The 22,993-nt window shown below is 42.0% G+C and overlaps 1 protein-coding gene across 1 annotated transcript in view; it reads right to left on the bottom strand.

The window, feature by feature from the left end:
- Window positions 1-22,993, bottom strand: part of col9a3 (collagen, type IX, alpha 3) — a 42,658-nt gene that overhangs the window by 14,476 nt on the left and 5,189 nt on the right. Inside the window, exons 3-21 of the mRNA XM_066673295.1 lie at window positions 21,833-21,868; window positions 20,921-20,992; window positions 20,326-20,379; window positions 14,656-14,691; window positions 14,180-14,203; window positions 13,963-14,016; window positions 11,969-12,022; window positions 9,347-9,388; window positions 7,791-7,847; window positions 7,642-7,695; window positions 6,117-6,170; window positions 5,829-5,882; window positions 5,347-5,400; window positions 4,412-4,465; window positions 4,240-4,293; window positions 3,182-3,235; window positions 3,035-3,088; window positions 2,194-2,238; window positions 1,142-1,195 (exon numbers count right to left, since the gene is read on the bottom strand). Coding sequence (XP_066529392.1) covers window positions 1,142-1,195; window positions 2,194-2,238; window positions 3,035-3,088; window positions 3,182-3,235; window positions 4,240-4,293; window positions 4,412-4,465; window positions 5,347-5,400; window positions 5,829-5,882; window positions 6,117-6,170; window positions 7,642-7,695; window positions 7,791-7,847; window positions 9,347-9,388; window positions 11,969-12,022; window positions 13,963-14,016; window positions 14,180-14,203; window positions 14,656-14,691; window positions 20,326-20,379; window positions 20,921-20,992; window positions 21,833-21,868 — 960 coding nt within the window. The remainder of the gene's footprint in view (window positions 1-1,141; window positions 1,196-2,193; window positions 2,239-3,034; window positions 3,089-3,181; window positions 3,236-4,239; window positions 4,294-4,411; window positions 4,466-5,346; window positions 5,401-5,828; window positions 5,883-6,116; window positions 6,171-7,641; window positions 7,696-7,790; window positions 7,848-9,346; window positions 9,389-11,968; window positions 12,023-13,962; window positions 14,017-14,179; window positions 14,204-14,655; window positions 14,692-20,325; window positions 20,380-20,920; window positions 20,993-21,832; window positions 21,869-22,993) is intronic.

Here is a 22,993-nt window from a genome sequence, read left to right as displayed (position 1 = left end):
AATAATGAGCAAAAACGGCCCGCTAATGGGTTATGGTCTGGTTTGTGAAAATCCCTGTAATTATGAGTCTCCAGGTTTAAATTTAAAGAGCACTACTCCTCTAAATCCCTATTCGGACAGGATTAGTTTTATGTGGGGAGCTGGGGTAATGTAATTTTTCCACAAGACATCAGTAATATTTATGTTGGATTCACACTGGATAAGAAATCGCCATGAAATAATCTCTCTCGCCAGAGATGGGAGGGGCTACTCGATTCACACACTGCCGTCACACAATGTGGATCAGGCACAGCAGAGATACTGGAGTTTTTAGACTGTCACAACTGTTCTGAGATCTCCCTTCCCACCAAAAACATACAAACCTCAGTGACTTTATCTTCTAGACCTTCACAACAGATAACAGGCAAAAACTTTACTTACCCTTCACACGGTTATTATAACTGATATTATAAACCGTTTAATGGTAACGACACGTATGGAGGCTACAAAACATACCTTCAAGTCGTTTTGTGGATTTGAGAGCTTTTACTTAAATGCGGAGAACATATTTCTCTGTGTGCTGCACAGTGGCCAACAAAGTGATTCTAATTCTATTTCTCCCCAAGTGTTAGCAGTACCTTTCTCCCTAAATGACCCCCAGTAGACCACCCCCAAAAACATCCAGCCGACAGCGTCCTGTGTCACTGATGAAGGACTAGAGGACGAGCGACACACACTGTGCAGCGACAGATGAGCTACTGTCTCTGACTTTACATCTACAAGGTGGACCAACGAGGGAGGAGTGTCTCACAGAGTGGACAGAGAGTGGACACAGGGTTTTAAAACTCCAGCAGCACTGCTGTGTCTGATCCACTCTACACCAGCACAACACACACTAACACACCACCACCACGTCAGTGTCACTGCAGCGCTGAGAATGATCCACCACCACATCACACCTGCTCTGTGGGGGTCCTGAGCGCTGAGGGACAGGGGGAGAGGGGGGGTAACAAAGTATGCAGAGCAACAAATGAAATACAGTCTGTAACTGTAGAACTAGGTGTGGTTAGTGGAGCTGAGAGAACGGACAGTGAGTGGAGAAACAAGATCATAAATGAGATTAATTTTATGTTTTATCTGCAGAAGTTGATCAGATACATACAGGAATACCTGGCTCTCCGGATGGTCCTGTTTCCCCCATCTTTCCGGAATCACCCTGTAGGAAGGAGGAGTAAAACATGCCATTTTTCATTTATGTAAATCTCAGATAAAGACTCAATAATGGCCTTCAATTTCTTCAAAGGTTGCTGTGGTTTGGAAATTTGTAACTGCTTCATCCCGATCAGGGTCAGAGTGGGTTTAGAGTCGACCCAGAATCACTGGGCACCAGGCAGGAACACAGCCTGCACATCACACACTCACACACACACAGACACACACACACAAGTGTGGACAGTGTCCCACACTCACCCTGTCACACACACTCACTCACACACACACACACACACACACACACACACCTGTGGACAGTGTCCCACACTCACCCTATCACTCACTCACACACGCACACACACACCCTGTCACTCACACACTCACCCTGTCACTCACACACTCACACACCTGTGGACAGTTTCACACACACCCTATCTCTCTCTCACACACACACACACACCTGTGAACAGTGTCACACACTCACCCTGTCACTCACACACTCACCCTGTCACTCACACACCTGTGGACAGTTTCACACACACCCTATCTCACACACACACACACACACACTTGTGGGCAGTGTCCCACACTTACCCTGTCACTCACACCTGTGGACAGTTTCACGCACACACACACACACACACCCTGTCACTCACACACTCGCCCTGTCACTCACACACTCACACACCTGTGGACAGTTTCACACACACCCTTTCTCTCTCACACACACTCACACACACACACACACACACACACCTGTGAACAGTGTCACACACTCATCCTGTCACTCACACACTCACACACCTGTGGACAGTTTCTCAAAGCCACTGTGGGAGGAACTCAGGGCAAACCCACACAGACACAGAGAGAACACAGCACACTCCTCACAGACAGAGTCTGACTGACTCTAACTGGCTCTTTAATACAGCTCCCTGGTGCACAGACATCGTTACCATCAGTGGAGCAAGAAAAGACTTATAGATACAACTTAATACAACTTACAACTACTCCTTTGGCTCCTTTGGTACCAGCCTTTCCTTGTAAACCCTGGAAAGCGCACACACACACACACACACACACACACACACACACAACCAACAGAACAAAATAATTGTAAGACTAATAATATGAGTACATATATATTTATTGCAATAAACGATATCAGAAAAATAAAATAAAATAAATATATCATTTTTAATACTGTGTTACACAAAGCCAAATTAAAAAGGTAAGCTTTGGCACGTTTTTAAAAATGTGATTGTAGATGAAAACAGTTCAGACGTGTCACTGGAGTTTGAGGATTCTCCATCCTTTGGGGCCATTGTGTGGAATATCGGGGAACTGTGTAGCATCTTTAAATCTGAGTGATTTTCTATACAATGTTATATTCTGTGTTCTGTGTTGTGTGTGTGTTTGTGGTTGTTATTTGATTCTTCTCTCTCTATTTCCCCATTCTCCTGCTCAAAATCTGGTTTCTGTCAAAATAAGGCTAATCTTCCAGAAGAACAGTAATGTCCAGAGCCTTGGCTCTAAAATGATGAGTTGTAAAGATTAAAAAACTACAGTCATGTGGAAGAAGGAGCCCTTTACAGTCACAAAAACTGTAAGAAACATGCCGCCCCCTCAGAGGAGCATCACTGCTTCATTACTTCAGTGAATCCACAGTCTTCATTCTTACTGGGGCAGCTGTGGCCTGCTCCTCGTGGATATGTTTTTAACGATGCTGCCAACGTAAACAATGAATAGATGTGTGCGGGCAGTGACGGTGACCTCCTTTAAATCGGATGTGTTTATTTAAACAGATAAAGGGAGCAGAAGTGAGGCTTTAATGATAATGTCTCACCGGAAGGCCATTAGGTCCTTTCTCTCCGGTTACACCGGGCCGTCCGGCATCACCCTGTAAACAACGAGAGAAAACACTCACTCTGTCGTACACACAGGGATGGTATCATTCTCTGGTTGAATTTAAAGTGAACAGCAGTGAACTTACTTTCTCTCCATCCAGGCCATGCGTGCCATCCTTACCGTCTCTGCCTGGCATTCCCTGAGAGGGAGGAAAGAGCCTGAGTGTAAACTACCATTACAGCCTTCATCACATAATATCATCTTCCCACATTTAAGGAGCGCAGAGGAGAGTAACGCAAGGCCTTTGATTTCAGTAAATAAATAAGCTAAATATTATGACAATATTCATAATAATGAATGGTGATATTACAACTTGCTTTATTACTAACACCTCTATGAGGTTTCCAATGTTGTGTTAGTATCAGGCTACACACTTTATTACACAGTGGCACATTTTCATTTTTCATTGAGATATCTGACGCTTGTAACAGTTTGTTCTGGCTTTATGAGGAATTAGTCAGTTGTCTATCACTGAACTGACCACAGAGGAGAGTGTTAGCATGTTGCTATCTGAGTTGTAAGGTATTGCCACTTCAACACGAACTGATACACAGAAACATAACAGCATTTTAACGCCCAGTTCATATCTTGTGGTGTGGTCATTGGCGTACGTTTACTGGTCTGTTCACCACTATTACAATACAGTTGTTGTCCTCTGACATTGATCCCAATGTGGAGCTGTAACTGAGCCTTTGTGCTTGTGAAACTAAAGCTGCTAGTGAGTCAGGGGAGGTTTGTGTACTTTCTTTTCTTTACGTTAAAATGGAGGTTAGATCCATTTTAATTTGAGGAGGGAAGATTTTTTTTTCTTTACTAACAGCTCATGAGCCAATGGTTGTCACTTTAGACAGAGTCCTCATTTTGCTTTGAGAGATGTACACCCTCTAACGGCCAGAACGTTAATAGATGTCATTTTTCTCATTATAAATCTATCTATAACTCTGCTGTTAAAATAACAAAAATGTCCCTGAAATGTCCCCTTTCTATGATAAATTACCAAAAAAAAAAAAAAGTATAGTATTTTTGAACACAGCTTTTAAGACGTATCCCTCCATTTTTCAGAGGCTTTCAACATTTTGATTTCAAACTCAGGTCTCAGAACCAGACTGACTCATTTCATAAGTAATAATAATCATCACTTACAGGTTCACCTTTGGGGCCCTGAAATCCTGGCTGACCCTTAGGGCCTATTTTCCCCTGTGGAAAAGAGGCGGCATGTGTTATTTTATCTCTTAAAATATAATCAATAGTCAAAAATACACTGAGAACAACAAGCCGAGTGTCCGTAGACACCCTGGAGTGGCTGTATACTCACAATCTCTCCTTTAGGCCCCTTGAAGCCCTCTGGACCTTTCTCTCCAGCATCGCCCTGGAATCAAAAGATAAACACACAGAACTTTTATTGTGGAGTCTCAGGAGTGAGGAGGAAGCCTCTTCCATTGCTGTGGGCGTTAATGAGTTAACAAAGCACTGGGAAACTCTGTTTAGTGTCTGGCATCATGGCTACGATTTTGTATTTGTGCGCTCTGTTGCTTTTACACACTTTTGCAAAGAAAGAAACGGTAAAACGTATAAAAACACAGGGTCAGATGTACTGTATGGTTTGTTGATTTTTTTTCTTTTTCTCAACCTCTTCTTTATTTTTGTCTAAAATAACATCATAGTTTCCTTTTTATTTTATAACATAATTACATTTAAAATAGAAGGTACACAATTAACAATCGTAAATTTAGCAACTTCATCAGCACAAGTTCACTCTGTGCCTGAGAAAACCTCTGGAGAAACTGCACTCTAGTCCACTGTGACAGTCTTTGTTGTTGTGGTTCACCCCCTTGGCCACTGGAGGGCGTCTTTATTAATGTTATGGTGCACAGCTCTGGATTCAGGATGAGCGACCTCTGATGGTTAGGTGTGTGAACTAAAATAACACACACTGGTGCTCTGGTGAAACTGACAGTAGTTCCACGCATTGTGTCTAGTATGTTTTAAATATCACTGCTTCTTCCTATTCATCATAAAAATAAGCCCATCCCCTTTACAAAGCCAAACACCAACCACACCCTCCCTAAGACAGATCAACGTAACTGCAAATGCCATAAAATTTATTGTAGACAAAAGGCAACAGAATGTAATTGCAGCATGATTTAAGGTGGAACAGAGTAAGAAACAAATTCTAATCTCGTTTAGAATTAAATCTTAAATTGGGGAGAGGTGATATCCATGGGGTGAATGTGGGCGTAGAGAACTCACTGTTTTTCCGATCACTCCGGGACCTCCAGGCTTGCCCCTGAAGCCAGGAAAACCCTACAGACAGTGAGAATCACATACACACACACACACACAGAGACACACACACACACACACAGGTACAGTATATCAGCACTGTGGGGTTGGTCATGTTTTTAAAAACAGGCCAATCCCAGGTGGAGGCACAAAAAATACAGACAGAGACAAAATACAGAGGCAGAACTGTACTTTTGGCTAAACTCTCACTCTATTAAAAATCTTCAGTTATACACAAGTTGAAAAAACTAAAATAAAATGAAGCGTTTTTCTCTTTTGAGACCTTTACCAAAAGATTTAAAGTTCTAAATCCATTCTGAGTGTGTTCTCCAATCTAAAGAAATCTCTCGGGATTATAAAGTTACTTTGAAAACAACGTCAATGGCCCAATGACATTAAGCTTAAATTTTAGGCTTCGACAGAGACACAAATGATTTAAAACCACTCACTCTGTCTCCGACTGCTCCCACTGGACCCTGAAGTCCTCTCAAGCCTCGAGGGCCCTGAAAAATCCCCAGTAAATCTGATGAGTCCATCGACCTTTTCAATACCACATTCCATCAGTGTAGTGGTGAGTGTAGGGGTGTAGTGAGAAGGCTAGGGTTAAAATTCCCTGCCCGGGAAACCACATAACACAACAGCAACAAGGATCCTTGGGCAAGATTCCTAACATTGTATTAAGCCCCTTAAAATTAGCATTAGCGGAATCTACAGGACCCACAGAGCAGATCACTGACCTGAAGACCCACAGTTCCTGGAATCCCCGGGGGTCCGGGAGGCCCTTGTTCACCCTGGAAGGAAGAGTCAAAAAGAATTAGACATACATACAGACATCTATATACACTTACGTACACGGAGTTATGCTTGTTACTGTAAAAACAACACTGCTGTAAATTTACAGCTGAAGTGCTGTAAATATACAGTGCTGTATTTTAAAAACCATAATTTTACTGCTACTCTACTGCATTAAAGGGGATATATTATGAAAAAAAATCACTTGTTCAGTACATGTGGACGTTAATATGTGGATCTGGAGCCCACCAACCCACACACTGTGAAACAAGAGACCCCCCCCCATTCAGTTTTCAGTGATTCGCCCAAGTCAGAAAACTTGGGAAATAAATGAGCCTCTCTAATTGTGGGCTTACATTGAATTATGGACAAATCTGCTTCAATTTGAAAGCCACAATGCCATAAATGTAACCGTGTTGAAGTCCAGAGCCTCTGATATCACTGCAGACTGGTAGCAGAGGGCCGCTGAAGCACAGCTTTTTTGAGTTCTGATGACATGTCGGGCCCTTGAAGGATGGTACCATTTCATAGATGAAGATTTTAAACACTACACGCTGTGACTTGGCTCCAAGAGGCAAAATGACACTCAAAAACAAGGGGTAGGGGTGAAATTAAGAAATGCATTTCACCCTACATCCACCTGAAAAGCTACAATGCAAGTAAAAAAAACCCTACTCTAAGACTAGCATACAACAGCCAGTCTGAAGTTTGCATATATTCACCAGGACCCATACGTGTCCCGTGATCAGATTAAATAATAAACAAACACTTTGGCACTATCCCAGTTTTTAAGTGTGGGGTGGTAGCCTCATGTGGTTAGGGCTGCTTTGCTGGGAAAGGGACTGGTGCACTTCAGGAAGCAGAAGGAAAAATCCTGATCTTAATTTCACTGAAATTCTGGGGGCTGAACTGAAACCTTGTCAGCAGATCTGTCTGAAACTGGCTAAAACATTCGACTGAAGTTAAAGAAACAACGTAAGATTTAGTATTTCCTACCCTACGACAAAAGTTACATAGTGCAGTTTCTGCAGTGCTGAGCCACAAACTAGCAACATCAGAAGCTCTAATCCCACTATTACAGCTCAGTGGAGCATCACAATGGTTTAGAAGCTGTATGTATTGTGACATGAAATGTGTGTATGCTCCCGCCCCCATGCTTCACAGTTGGGAATACGTTCTTTGGATTAAATCCCCATTCTTTTGCCTCTGAAGTCCCTTACAGACGTCTAGGTCTTTATCCTGATCATGTGCAAACTTCAGTGTGTTTTATGCACATTTAGAAATGACTTCTGATGGAAAAATGATGTTAATACTATGTCTTTGCCCTGTATTTCCCCAAGAAAAATAAAAGCTAGTTATATTTATAAAGTGCTTTTCTAAAATTCAAAGCACAATATTAGGACACAGAACAAAAATCCCCAAAAGACAAAGAGATATTTCCATTTTCTTTCAGTTACATCGTGATCTCACCTTCTCACCATCTTTCCCAGGCTCCCCTTTGTCTCCTTTGTGACCCGTGTGCCCCTAAAAGAGAATACAGTGAGATTAAAATGAGACTTTGACTCAGAAATAAAAAAATAGCCTTCAAGATTTAAACTGTTGTGAATCCAGTGAAATACCTTAAAACCGGGCATGCCAGGTGGTCCTGGAGGTCCTGGAGGGCAGATGGCTGGACACTGCAAATAAAGAGTTACTATAAAGTGTACAGTTAACCTTCATTGCTGTTCTAAACCAACAGCAGCTTTTCAAACTGGAGTCTAGCACCAACAACTCCCTAAACCTTTAAACTCCCGCTCTGCACGGGTGGGGGATTTCGGTGAGGTTTCCCACCTTACGATGTCTGGTCAGTGCACACCAGTGTTGACTTGTGTGTAACAATGCTCACAGTATTCAGACGCCTATATCAGGGGGTCCAGTGATGAACATAACCACAGAGAAACAGGTCATAGACCCGCATTCCCTTATAAAGGCAAAAGACAACAGTGAGAACAGTCCATGTAAATTTGTTATTTTGTTTTCCGTTTCTAATTCTGCAGTTGTTGTCCAATTTGATGTTGAAATGGAGAGCAGGGAAAAAGTGATGCACAATTTCTGATTCGAAAACAGAAAAAATACTCTTGTAAAATGATTTAATTCAGCTCCTGACTCTCGACTTCAGCACCAGCCCCAACAGAATCAACTACTGCAACCTAATTTACTCCATTTTAACCAAAGTTTGAATAAAGGAGCCCTTTCACTCAAATCAGATAAAGCAGGTAATTTCATGCTTTCGATTACTGGTCGTTTCCCAATTCCTTGTTCTTAATTTGAATACGAATCTAAAGGTATATAAACAATGACTTGTACATTTCTGTTTTAGAATGAAAATCAAATGATCAAAAGGCACAGTGACCATCTTATTGTATTATTCAATGCTGTTCTGTGTCTTTAAGATTCTGCTTAGTTCTTGTTATAGTTTGTTACAACTCCCTCCAACCAACGTGGCCTATTATTAGACAAACAAATCCAATATAGCATTATTGCCTTTTTTCTTTGGTATGTATATATTGCAATATAAAACAAATACAGGGATTTTCACCAGATCTGAAGAGCTCTATTTAGGAAACTAGAATTTCTCTAGAGGGATTGGAGTGATTATTTACGGTGTCTTTACATCTGCACAGAAAAAAAAACGTTAATAAAAAAGCTGAAAAATACAAATGTCCTAAAAGACCATGGTTTTGCCTTTTCTTTTTCCACTATATTTTATCACAATAAAAATTCATTTAAATTGTCTTACTGTAATAACAAACTGATCATTTTATTATAAGAACATAAACATTTCACTGAGATAACTGATTATTTATTTCATTATCATTGCCGAATTTGATTTATCGATAATATTAAGAAATAAAAAACGTAACCTCCAATAAAAAGAAGGCTACAACAGAAAGGATTATGCATATGACCTGTGTATGACCTGTGTATGACTTATTTTGGCTTACTTCACATTGCACTTCCTGCAAAGTGGTTAGTGCACGTGTACAATGTAGGGAAGATTTTGAACAAAAACACTCTGGAGGCTAAATTTAAACTTACTGGGAGGTGTTTAGCCTCACATGGTCTGCATGTATTTTCTCCCTCTCTTAATAGTTGTTCAAGAACAAGAATGTTTTAGGCATTTATGAGGACTTACCAACAGGTCTCCGTTACCCTCTGGAAGAGCCCCAGGAAGTCCCTATAAACATAAATTAGAAAAATGAATTAGCATTTACTACATCCAGACAAAACACAAAGGCTGTCTTTCCTCTTGTGAGCTATCTGAGGGTTTCAAGCATGAAAGTGCAGCTTTAACACTTTGGATTTGGTCTCCACTACAAATATAAATCTCCTGTTTTCCCATACTTGCCGTTTACTCCTACATACAGTTACAGCAATGAAATAGTGACACACACCAGCTACTGCTGTTTCCTTCTACATACAGTTACAGCACTGAAATACTAACACCCACCAGCTACAGCTGTTTACTCCTACATACAGTTACAGCACTGAAATACTGACACAAACCAGCTACAGCTGTTTACTCCTACATACTGTTACAGCACTGAAATACTAAAGCACACCAGCTACAGCTGTTTACTCCTACATACAGATACAGCACTGAAATACTGACACAAACCAGCTACAGCCATTTACTCCTACATACTGTTACAGCACTGAAATACTAAAGCACACCAGCTACTGCTGTTTAAACCTACATACAGTTACAGCACTGAAATACTGACACACACCAGCTACAGCTGTTTACTCCTACATACAGATACAGCACTGAAATACTGACACAAACCAGCTACAGCCGTTTACTCCTACATACTGTTACAGCACTGAAATACTAAAGCACACCAGCTACTGCTGTTTACTCCTACATACTGTTACAGCACTGAAATACTGACACACACCAGCTACTGCTGTTTACTCCTACATACAGTTACAGCACTGAAATACTGACACACACCAGCTACAGCCGTTTACTCCTACATACAGTTACAGCACTGAAATACTGACACACACCAGCTACAGCTGTTTACTCCTACATACTGTTACAGTACTGAAATACTAACACACACCAGCTACTGCTGTTTACTCCTACATACAGTTACAGCACCGAAATACTGACACACACCAGCTACAGCTGTTTACTCCTACATACTGTTACAGTACTGAAATACTAACACACACCAGCTACAGCTGTTTACTCCTACATAAAGTTCCTACATAGAGTTACAGCACCGACATACTGACACACAAAAGCTACAGCTGTTTACTCCTACATAAAGTTACAGCACCGAAATACTGACACACACCAGCTACAGCTGTTTATTCCTACATAGAGTTACAGCACCAACATACTGACACACACCAGCTATAGCTGTTTACTCCTACATACAGTTACAGCACTGAAATACTGACACACACCAGCTACAGCCGTTTACTCCTACATACAGTTACAGCACTGAAATACTGACACACACCAGCTACAGCTGTTTACTCCTACATACTGTTACAGTACTGAAATACTAACACACACCAGCTACAGCTGTTTACTCCTACATAAAGTTCCTACATAGAGTTACAGCACCGAAATACTGACACACACCAGCTACAGCTGTTTACTCCTACATACAGTTACAGCACTGAAATACTGACACACACCAGCTACAGCTGTTTACTCCTACATACTGTTACAGTACTGAAATACTAACACACACCAGCTACAGCTGTTTACTCCTACATACAGTTACAGCACCGAAATACTGACACACACCAGCTACAGCTGTTTACTCCTACATACTGTTACAGTACTGAAATACTAACACACACCAGCTACAGCTGTTTACTCCTACATAAAGTTCCTACATAGAGTTACAGCACCGACATACTGACACACAAAAGCTACAGCTGTTTACTCCTACATAGAGTTACAGCACCAACATACTGACACACACCAGCTATAGCTGTTTACTCCTACATACAGTTACAGCACTGAAATACTGACACACACCAGCTACAGCCGTTTACTCCTACATACAGTTACAGCACTGAAATACTGACACACACCAGCTACAGCTGTTTACTCCTACATACTGTTACAGTACTGAAATACTAACACACACCAGCTACAGCTGTTTACTCCTACATAAAGTTCCTACATAGAGTTACAGCACCGAAATACTGACACACACCAGCTACAGCTGTTTATTCCTACATAGAGTTACAGCACCAACATACTGACACACACCAGCTATAGCTGTTTACTCCTACATACAGTTACAGCACCAAAATACTGACACACACCAGCTACAGCTGTTTATTCCTACATACACTTACAGCACTGAAATACTGACACACACCAGCTACAGCTGTTTACTCCTACATACAGTTACAGCACCAAAATACTGACACACACCAGCTACAGCTGTTTATTCCTACATACACTTACAGCACTGAAATACTGACACACACCAGCTACAGCTGTTTACTCCTAAATCCAGTTACCGCACTGAAATACTAACACATACCACCTACAACTGGCTTGGTAAAAAATATTTCAGCATGGGTTAGTTTACAGCAGTCTCTTGTCTCTTGTTTGACCCTTTTTACACCTTTCACACACAGGTTGGCTGGCTCCTCAGCAGTTCACAAAATGCGGTAATGACATTAAAAATATTTACTTTATCATAGTAACACAGCATTAACATCTTAGCTCTGACACTCATTGTTTGGTTTGGTCATTACTGGTGAGGGGTGCAGTACTTACTGGTGGTCCGTCTGGACCTGGAGGACCTGGAAGTCCTCCAAGACCTTCTGCTCCCTGAAACAAAGCAAATAAAAACAGTTCAGTCATTAAAACCTCACTGTTCCTCTGAAGATAACTGCTGCACTACAAGCACCATCATTAATAGCTAGTAATATATGTTCAGATCAAAATACTGTATCTCCAGAAAGGTAACTTAACAGGAGAACCTGAAAACCTTTGTAACACTGGGCTAAAGTTCATAAAGCTAGATTTTATACTAAGTAACTTTGACACATTTACATTTGCCTGTTACAGTTGTGCAACATTGTAAACAGTAGCTGACACTGTTCAAATGGATCAGTTTGATCAAGTGAGGTTAGTCATCAGATGAAATGCATTTTTACAAGCTTCAACAATACTTTAGAAATTGATAGGCAGTAAATCATATGGGTCAAAATATAAAATCTCCCTATTAGAAGTACTCAAGAGAAATTTAGACTTGTGTGTGACGCTGAAACAATGGTGATCTGTTATGGTTCCAGCAACATTTCATGTGACCTGCCTCATAAAGGACGTGAGGTTCTTCCTCAGGCCTGACAACGTAGAGCGTAGATTTACAGCTTACAAAATACTTAATTATTTAAAGGTCGTTCATAATTGGTTGTGTTTGCTTTTATGTTGAAAAGTGAAATGCCGTCTCTCACCACCAGTCATCCATCACATTGTGAGGGACCATAAGTAAACACTGCACTTATGTTCCTTTGCGAAAAACAAAAAGAAACAAAACAAAAAAAAAAAACGATATACAAATGTGCCATCTGATCATTTCCACCTGAAAAACAAGGCTCCTTTTCCTGAAGAGGTGTATTTAGATTTGTACATCAGCATTTCCTCCAGTGATTCTTCTGAATGTTATGAAAAGCAGATATACTGACACCTAGTGGCCTGGATGTGTCAGAGATTCTGTACATAACCTATTTTTTAAATGACTGCCCCCATATGAGGGACCTGCTCTTTGAAAAATAGGCTGGCTCATCCGGGATCTAAAAACAAGTTTGGTCCTTTATCTCATGTGATTTGCATGAATTACATCAAGTGTATGAACACTGATACAAAAAAGGGGAACTGCTGTTCACTAGTTTGTCCACATTCAGAAGCTCCATATCTTTTATTGGTGAGTTAGAGAATAAAAATGACTGTTGTTTGTACGCAGCTGAAGTGTAAATTGCCTGTAAGTGTTTATTCACTGTTTGAATTCCCACAGAAACTCATGTGTAACTCGAGCTGTTTAGTTTTGTAGCACTTTCGCTCTGTGTTTAATTTCACACAGTTAGCGCTCTCCTGAATTTAGAGTCAGTTCCATCTTCAGCAAAAATAAGTCTGTATTACTCATCTCTGGAACAGGAATAGAGCAATATCCTCGTCTTTTTGTGTTTTCCAATCTTTGGAGGTCTGTATAATTACATTCAGATCCCATTTCTCTGCTGTAAGCAGAGAGTGAGAAAGCCTAGCATACAGGACCCAGACACTTTGTTTTTTTAACCCATTTACAGACACTGGGGCTTTGTAAACACATGAGACCTGGGCAAACCGCACATGGAGAGGAAATATCCTCAGAATATAAGTGTCTTTTAATTAAAATAATAAACATCACCTTTGAGGTATTACAAATGTGAAAAACTGACAGAAGGTGATGGAGCAGAGCATCTCATCTATTTTTTCTTCTTTGATGGCAGCTGTATTTACACGGTGTTAAAACGCTTTGATTAATCAACCAATGGAATTTCTTATAAATATAAAGTTACTTTTTGAAGCTGAGAGTTCGTTTTTTTATTTAGACAGTGACTATATTCTACAGAGGTAACAGGTGTTTAGATTAAAAAGTGGTATCAGAAATGGCATATTATTAAACTCTTCTAATACTGCTTTATATGTTTAACATACTAACATCAGGAAAACTGTCTGGGAATTTTAGCATTGATTAATGGATAAAAACAAAGGAGAATAAAACTCACTGCAGGTCCCTGAGGTCCTACTCCACCTGGCAACCCATTGGCTCCGGGAAGACCCTGAGACACACACACACACACACACACACACTTATCCTATACTTACTTCATTTATAAGTAATAAAGATTCATAATGAAAGACAGGATAATTGCTGCATTAATTATTAAATATTCAATTTAATTATAAACAAATGATGGTAATTAAAAATTGTACGATACGTACGGCTGCTCCTGGTCTCCCTCTGCCCTAAGAAACACAGAAAGAGGCTTATTATTGGATAAACATAAGTCACTGCTGGACTGAGAATAGTCCACAGACAGAAAACATCCAGCCGACAGCGTCCTGTGTCACTGATGAAGGACTAGAGGACGGCCGACACACACTGTGCAGCGACAGATGAGCTACTGTCTCTGACTCTACATCTACAAGGTGGACCAACGAGGGAGGAGTGTCTCACAGAGTGGACAGAGAGTGGACACAGGGTTTAAAAACTTCAGCAGCACTGCTGTGTCTGATCCACTCTACACCAGCACAACACACACTAACACACCACCATCACGTCAGTGTCACTGCAGCGCTGAGAATGATCCACCACCCCATTTCCCCAGAAGAATGCAGGATGTGTACTTAATGGCTGTGATAACTGGCAATTAAATAAATAAAGGTGGTCTCCAAGGTTAGGAAAGTAAACTACTTACAGGGGGTCCAGGTGGTCCGGGAGGTCCTTGGTCACCCTGCAAAGAAAATCCAGAAATATTTCATCAAATACAAATACATACACAAGCCTATATGCAAAAACATTATGTATGCAAGCCAAAACAGAAAGCATTCATTCATTGTCTGTAAGCACTTATCCTATTCAGAATGGCAGTGGGTCTGGAGCCTACCCGGAATCACTGGACTCGTGTTTATGTGAGAGCACCAAGACAAGCTTAAACTCAGCAAAATAGACACAACGAGCGCGGAGAAATAAGAGCACCGAGTAAAAACGGAGAAGAAAGAGAACAGAGTGAAAACGGCTAAAAACCAGAGCTTCTGCTCCTCGCTCCTCACTGCTGTGCGCTCGGGGTCGGGGTGAAAAGCGAGCAGCTCGTTATCCTTTAAAAGAACAGGTGCTGAAAGCAGGCGTTCTGAACAAGGCTGTTTAGACAAGGACTACTGGTATTCTTGCCAGAAACATCCATGGCTGAAGTGCCCTTGACGGGCACCTAACCCCCAGACTGCTCCCCAGATGCCGAAGATGGCTGCCTGCTGCTCTGGGTGTGTGTGTACACATATACACATACAAAGAAACATTTTCCTTAGGGAAAACGTCAAATGTAATGTTTGTATTGATCACTGTTTGTGTTTTCACTTGCACTTCACAGACTGCCTCAGTGTATTCAGAGTTCATGTTCTCAGAAATAAAGCGAAGCCGCAGTCTGCAGCACCCCCTGCTGAGAGCTTCCTGCTGAGGACTCACATAAAAGTGGGAATTGTTCTGAAGAATGAATGTGAAAAAGACTGAGAGAAACAAGAGTATGTTCCTCCATCATTGGCTTCATCAAGCGGAAAAACATTAGACACAAACAGCAGCATTTCAAAAGTCTTTGATGTGTTCCCAGTAACGCTGCAGTGACCAGCAAAAGGACACACACACACACACACACACACACACACACACACACCAGCTGTGTTTGCATGTGTGGTGTGAAAAAGAGAAAACAATTCTAATTTACATTCAAGTGCCACTGTAAACCCCCTCCCCCCTTGACTTTCAGCCTGTATACACAAACTAGAGAGAGAGAGAGAGAGAGAGAGAGAGTTCAGCTGGTGTACAGTGGTTTGATGGGATGAGAGAGATGTGTTTGGGTGTGTGTTTGTCTGAGAGAGGGTGGGAGATACAGAAGAAAAATAAGAGTCAGGGGCAGGGTGGGAATAAGTGAAACAGGGGAAGAGTCCTCCTTAACATGTTATACCTGAGTTTCTCCTTAATATCTTTATAGTGTCTCTTTAATACGTCTGTAGCTTCACATTAACATCTCTGTAGTGTCTCTGTAATATCGATGTACTTCCATGTTAACATATTAGCAGCTCTTCCTTTATATCACTATAGTTACACTTTAATATCTCTGTAGTTCCACTTTAATATCTCTGGAGCTCCACCTTAATATCTCTGTAGTTCCACCTTAATATCTCTGGAGCTCCACCTTAATATCTCTGGCACTCTACCGTAATATTTCTCTAGTCAACATTAAATATCTCTCTAGTTACACATTAATATTTATGTAGTTCCACCATAATATCTTTGGTATTAATATTTTTGAGCAGTGTAGAGTTAATAGTGTTCACTAAAGCCTTTTTGGCTCCTTCCTCAAGTCTCTGAGCACGTGGTGGGAAGCTTTAACATTCCTCACCAGATTACAGCCTGTGTCCCGGGAATGTCGGAAAAACACATCAGAGAGTTTGTTAACGAGCGTCTAACAAAGCACCGTCAGGGAGATGAGCTAACACAAGACGACAGGAATCAGCCGGGCCAAAATCCTCCAGAATCGCTTCTCCGCCAATAAACTACCAGACATGTCCCTGAACTTTAGTCAATAAACTACCAGACACGTCCCTGAACTTTAGTCAATAAACTACCAGACACGTCCCTGAACTTTAGTCAATAAACTACCAGACACGTCCCTGTACTTTAGTCAATAAACTACCAGACACGTCCCTGAACTTTAGTCAATAAACTACCAGACAAGTCCCTGAACTTTAGCCAAAAAAATACCAGACACGTCCCTGAACTCTAGTCAATAAACTACCAGACACGTCCCTAAACTTCACCCAACAAACTACCAAACACGTCCCTAAACTTCACCCAACAAACTGCAAGACACGTCCCTGAACTTTAGTCAATAAACTACCAGACACGACCCTGAAATTTAGTCAATAAACTACCAGACACATCCCTGAACTTTACCCAACAAACTACCATACACGTCCCTGAACTTCACCCAACAAACTACCAGACACGTCCCTGAACTTCACCCAACAAACTACCAGACACGTCCCTAAACTTCACCCAACAAACTACCAGACATGTCCCTGAACTTTAGTCAATACACTACCAGACACATCCCTAAACTTCACCCAACAAACTACCAGACACGTCCCTAAACTTCACCCAAAAAACTACCAGACACGTCCTTGAACTTTAGTCAATAAAATCCCAGACACGGCCCTGAACTTTAGTCAATACACTACCAGACATGACCCTGAACTTCACCCAACAAACTACCAGACACGTCCCTAAACTTCACCCAACAAACTACCAGAAACGTCCTTGAACTTTATCCAACAAACTACCAGACACGTCCCTAAACTTCACCCAACAAACTACCAGACATGTCCCTGAACTTTACCCAAGAAACTACCAGACACGTCCCTGAACTTTAGTCAATAAACTACCAGACACGGCCCTGAACTTTAGTCAATACACTACCAGACACGGCCCTGAACTTTAGTCAATACACTACCAGACATGTCCCTGAACCTTATCCAACAAACTACCAGAAACGTCCTTGAACTTTACCCAACAAACTACCAGACACGTCCCTAAACTTCACCTAACAAACTACCAGACACATCCCTGAATTTTACCCAAGAAACTACCAGGCACATCCCTGAATTTTACCCAAGAAACTACCAGACACGTCCCTGAACTTTAGTCAATAAACTACCAGGTACGTCCCTGAATTTTACCCAAGAAACTACCAGACATGTCCCTGAACTTTAGTCAATAAACTACCAGACACGTCCCTGAACTTCACCCAACAAACTACCAGATACGTCCCTAAACTTCACCCAACAAACTGCAAGACACGTCCCTGAACTTTAGTCAATAAACTACCAGGCTTGGCCCTAAACTTTAGTCAATAAACTACCAGACACGTCCCTGAACTTTAGTCAATAAAATACCAGACACGTCCCTAAACTTCACCCAACAAACTACCAGACACGTCCCTGAAGTTTAGTCAATAAACTACCAGACACTTCCCTGAACTTTAGTCAATACACTACCAGACATGACCCTGAACTTCACCCAACAAACTACCAGACACGTCCCTAAACTTCACCCAACAAACTACCAGATACGTCCCTAAACTTCACCCAACAAACTGCAAGACACGTCCCTGAACTTTAGTCAATAAACTACCAGACATGGCCCTGAACTTTAGTCAATAAACTACCAGACACGTCCCTGAACTTCACCCAACAAACTACCAGATACGTCCCTAAACTTCACCCAACAAACTGCAAGACACGTCCCTGAACTTTAGTCAATAAACTACCAGACATGGCCCTGAACTTTAGTCAATAAACTACCAGACACGTCCCTGAACTTTACCCAACAAACTACCAGACACATCCCTGAACTTTAGTCAATAAACTACCAGACACGTCCCTGAACTTTACCCAACAAACTACCAGACACATCCCTGAACTTTAGTCAATACACTACCAGACACGTCCCTGAACTTTACCCAACAAACTACCAGACACGTCCCTAAACTTCACCCAAGAAACTACCAGACACGTCCCTGAACTTTACCCAACAAACTACCAGACACGTCCCTGAACTTTACCCAACAAACTACCAGACACATCCCTGAACTTTATTCAATACACTACCAGACACGTCCCTAAACTTCACCCAACAAACTACCATACACGTCCCTAAACTTCACCCAACACACTACCAGACACGTCCTTGAACTTTAGTCAATAAACTACCAGACACGGCCCTGAACCTTACTCAACAAACTACCAGAAACATCCTTGAACTTTACCCAACAAACTACCAGACACGTCCCTAAACTTCACCCAACAAACTACCAGACACGTCCCTGAACTTTACCCAAGAAACTACCAGACACGTCCCTGAACTTTAGTCAATACACTACCCGACATGTCCCTGAACCTTACCCAACAAACTACCAGAAACGTCCTTGAACTTTACCCAACAAACTACCAGACACGTCCCTAAACTTCACCCAACAAACTACCAGACACATCCCTGAATTTTACCCAAGAAACTACCAGGCACATCCCTGAATTTTACCCAAGAAACTACCTGACACGTCCCTGAACTTCACCCAACAAACTACCAGACACGTCACTAAACTTCACCCAACAAACTACCAGACATGTCCCTGAACTTTAGTCAATACACTACCAGACACATCCCTAAACTTCACCCAACAAACTACCAGACACGTCCCTGAAGTTTAGTCAATAAACTACCAGACACGTCCCTGAAGTTTAGTCAATACACTACCAGACATGACCCTGAACTTCACCCAACAAACTACCAGACACGTCCCTAAACTTCACCCAACAAACTACCAGAAACGTCCTTGAACTTTATCCAACAAACTACCAGACACGTCCCTAAACTTCACCCAACAAACTACCAGACACGTCCCTGAACTTTAGTCAATAAACTACCAGACATGGCCCTGAACTTTAGTCAATAAACTACCAGACACGTCCCTGAACTTTACCCAACAAACTACCAGGCACATCCCTGAACTTTAGAAAATACACTACCAGACACGTCCCTGAACTTTACCCAACAAACTACCAGACACATCCCTGAACTTTAGTCAATAAACTACCAGACACGTCCCTGAACTTTACCCAACAAACTACCAGACACGTCCCTAAACTTCACCCAAGAAACTACCAGACACGTCCCTGAACTTTACCCAACAAACTACCAGACACATCCCTGAACATTAGTCAATAAACTACCAGACACGTCCCTACACTTCATCCAAATAAACTACCACACATGCTTAAATTTAAAACAAAGTACCAGATAAATCCCAAAACTTCACATTTTGCCCAAACACACATCCCCAAATTTAACTACAACACAAGTATCCAAACTTTACCCAATAAACAAACACACTTTTCCCTAAACTTTACCCCATAAACTACAAAAACTGGCCCCCAAACATTAACCAATAAATTAAAACACACACACCCTAACTTTACCCAATAATCAACCACATGCTCATGCGACTACATCCACATGTGGTAATTGGCAAAGACCAGTAACGCATGACCCATGAACAAACACACACACTCACCCAGTCACTCTAAAATTCACCCAGTCACTCACACACTCACACCTGAGGAGAGCTTCTCACATTCACCCAGTCACTCTCACACCTGAGGAGAGCTCCTCACACTCACTCAGTCACTTACACACTCACACCTGAAGAGAGCTTCACACACTCACCCAGTCACTCACACACTCACACCTGAGGTGAGCTCCTCACACTCACCCAGTCACTCTCACATTTGCAGTGTAAAAATGGTCAGACACTTACTCTGAATCCTGTAGGTCCGTCCTTCCCTGGTTTACCATCAGGACCCGGCAAACCCTGAAACACAACGGACACAGACAGCTGTACAGCATCCAAACCATGAACACACACAGGAGCTGATGCACCAAAGAACAGCATGGGCTAGTAGTAGTAGTAGCAGCTGATGTCTCTGTAGTTCCACCTTAGAATATCACCTGAGTCTACTGCAACATTTAAGGTGGAACTGAAAGCTGCTGAACAAGAATCTGAGCTGAGATCCCTATCACAGAAGAGTGAGGAGAGGGGGGTAATCTCTGACTGTGGAACTCTTCTGAAGAAGAATGAGGCTCTAAATGTAGCTAAAGTCCAGCAGCTCCTCTGATATCACTGCAGACTGGTGCAGAGCTGCTACAGAGCGGCGCTAATCGCCTGGGAATGAAGCGCTGCTCTTTTTTGTGTTCTGATGAGGTATCAGGACCTTGAAGGCTCGTCCCATTTCGTAGGGGGAGACGTTAAACCCTACACCCTGTAACTCCAAGAACTCCTCTAACCCTAACCCCTCTAACTTCCTCTAAAGTCCCAAAAGACAAGAGACTGTTTATTAACATTTCAGACTTACGTCCACTCCTGGAAGTCCAGGCAGTCCGGAGGTCCCGGCCGTCCCCGGAGTCCCAGCTTTTCCTTTAGGGCCCTGTGGTTAAAACCACAAACGTGTCATTACAAAAAAACAATTAGATGCAACACACAGTGAACAGAACAAGGATCAGCTGCATTTACTGGAGAGGAACTGGTTTGACTTGAGGTCATGGAGAGAATCTAACAACATTAATTCTGCCAGAAAATTGTCAAAATGAGTGAAATTGTCTACATTTAGTTAATTCCCCAAGATGTATCACTAGAAGGTTGCTGTAAGGATATTCTACTATCACTGTACATGCTGCTACATGTTTTTTTATTGTTGGATTAAGACACTTTCATGAGACAAAATCTACACAGCAACAAAAACTGTGTAGAAACTGGTCAAAAAATATGTGATAATAATAATATAATGAGAAATATTTTTAAAATTGTGTCCTGAGTGAACCACTGCGGTGCATTATCACATATGCTGAGCAATCCCGGTATGGCCAGGCTCCTCCAGGTTGTCTCTCAACAGGAGAGTCCCTAGTTTCCAAGTCTCTGAGTTCCTCTGAGTGGAAAGGAGATGTATCTGTGGTACGGCAAACAGCCCAGTGGTTCCCTCGTGACTCAATGATGATTTAATAATATTTCACTAGCATTGAATAATTCAGTGTAATTATTCAATGACTAAGAAAACACACATAACATTGTCAGATATTCCGGATACACTTTAGAAAATAATAATGAATGACTGACTTCTGCTACTACTTCCACTACTAAGATCAGTTGTGTGTTTTTCTTATTTTTTTACTTCATCCTGTCAGTCCTCCTGAACCACGCGAAACTCCAGAGTGGAGCAGAGAAGGTTGTAAATGTGGTTTAGAGTCTCAGGATCCAGTAAAATACTCACAGGTTTTCCAGAAAGTCCGGGAGGGCCTGGCTTTCCCTGTGGAGTAAGTGAATAACAAAAGGGTATTTATTCGTATGTGATTACTGAGGCTATGTTCACTGAGGATCTGTTTAACTGAGTCTGAGTTCTGGTTCTGTATCAGATCTCACTTATATTCATTCATGGAGCAGAACCGTAGTGTCAAACCATTACAAATCCAGGAACTGACCAATTATAACGTAAGTAAAGACCATGTGGAGTAATAAACAATATGTGAAATATATAAAATCTATGTGAAAAAAACCTGCCTCCTCCTTTCAGGAAACTCCATATATTACAATGGAATGGTATAGAAAATGTGATAGGCCAGAATTTACAATAGACTGAACTACAATAGAACAAAATGGAGTACAATAACAGACAATACAACAGAACTGAACAGAGGAAATAAAAACAGAATGTAATCAAGTAGAATAGAAATGATTACAATAGAAGATCATGTGGTGGGAATATTGGGAACATTCCTGAATAGAAATAAACTGTAGAATCATGTGAGGGCGGCACGGTGGTGCAGCAGGTTAGTGTCACAGTCACACAGCTCCAGGGGCCTGGAGGTTGTGGGTTCGATTCCCGCTCCGGGTGACTGTCTGTGAGGAGTTGGTGTGTTCTCCCCGTGTCCGCGTGGGTTTCCTCCGGGTGACTGTCTGTGAGGAGTGTGGTGTGTTCTCTTTGTGTCTGCGTGGGTTTCCTCCGGGTGACTGTCTGTGAGGAGTGTGGTGTGTTCTCCCCGTGTCCGCGTGGGTTTCCTCCGTGTGACTGTCTGTGAGGAGTGTGGTGTGTTGTCCCCGTGTCCGCGTGGGTTTCCTCCGGGTGACTGTCTGTGAGGAGTGTGGTGTGTTCTCCCCGTGTCCGCGTGGGTTTCCTCCGGGTGACTGTCTGTGAGGAGTGTGGTGTGTTCTCCCCGTGTCCGCGTGGGTTTCCTCCGGGTGACTGTCTGTGAGGAGTGTGGTGTGTTCTCCCCGTGTCCGCGTGGGTTTCCTCCGGGTGACTGTCTGTGAGGAGTGTGGTGTGTTCTCCCCGTGTCCGCGTGGGTTTCCTCCGGGTGACTGTCTGTGAGGAGTGTGGTGTGTTCTCCCTGTGTCCGCGTGGGTTTCCTCCGGGTGACTGTCTGTGAGGAGTGTG

This window comes from Hoplias malabaricus, chromosome 5 (genome assembly GCF_029633855.1).
Source record: "Hoplias malabaricus isolate fHopMal1 chromosome 5, fHopMal1.hap1, whole genome shotgun sequence".
Classification (NCBI taxonomy): Eukaryota; Metazoa; Chordata; class Actinopteri; order Characiformes; family Erythrinidae; genus Hoplias; species Hoplias malabaricus.
The sequence above is the reverse complement of the archived record's forward strand: the minus strand, read 5'-3'. Positions and strand labels throughout refer to the sequence as shown.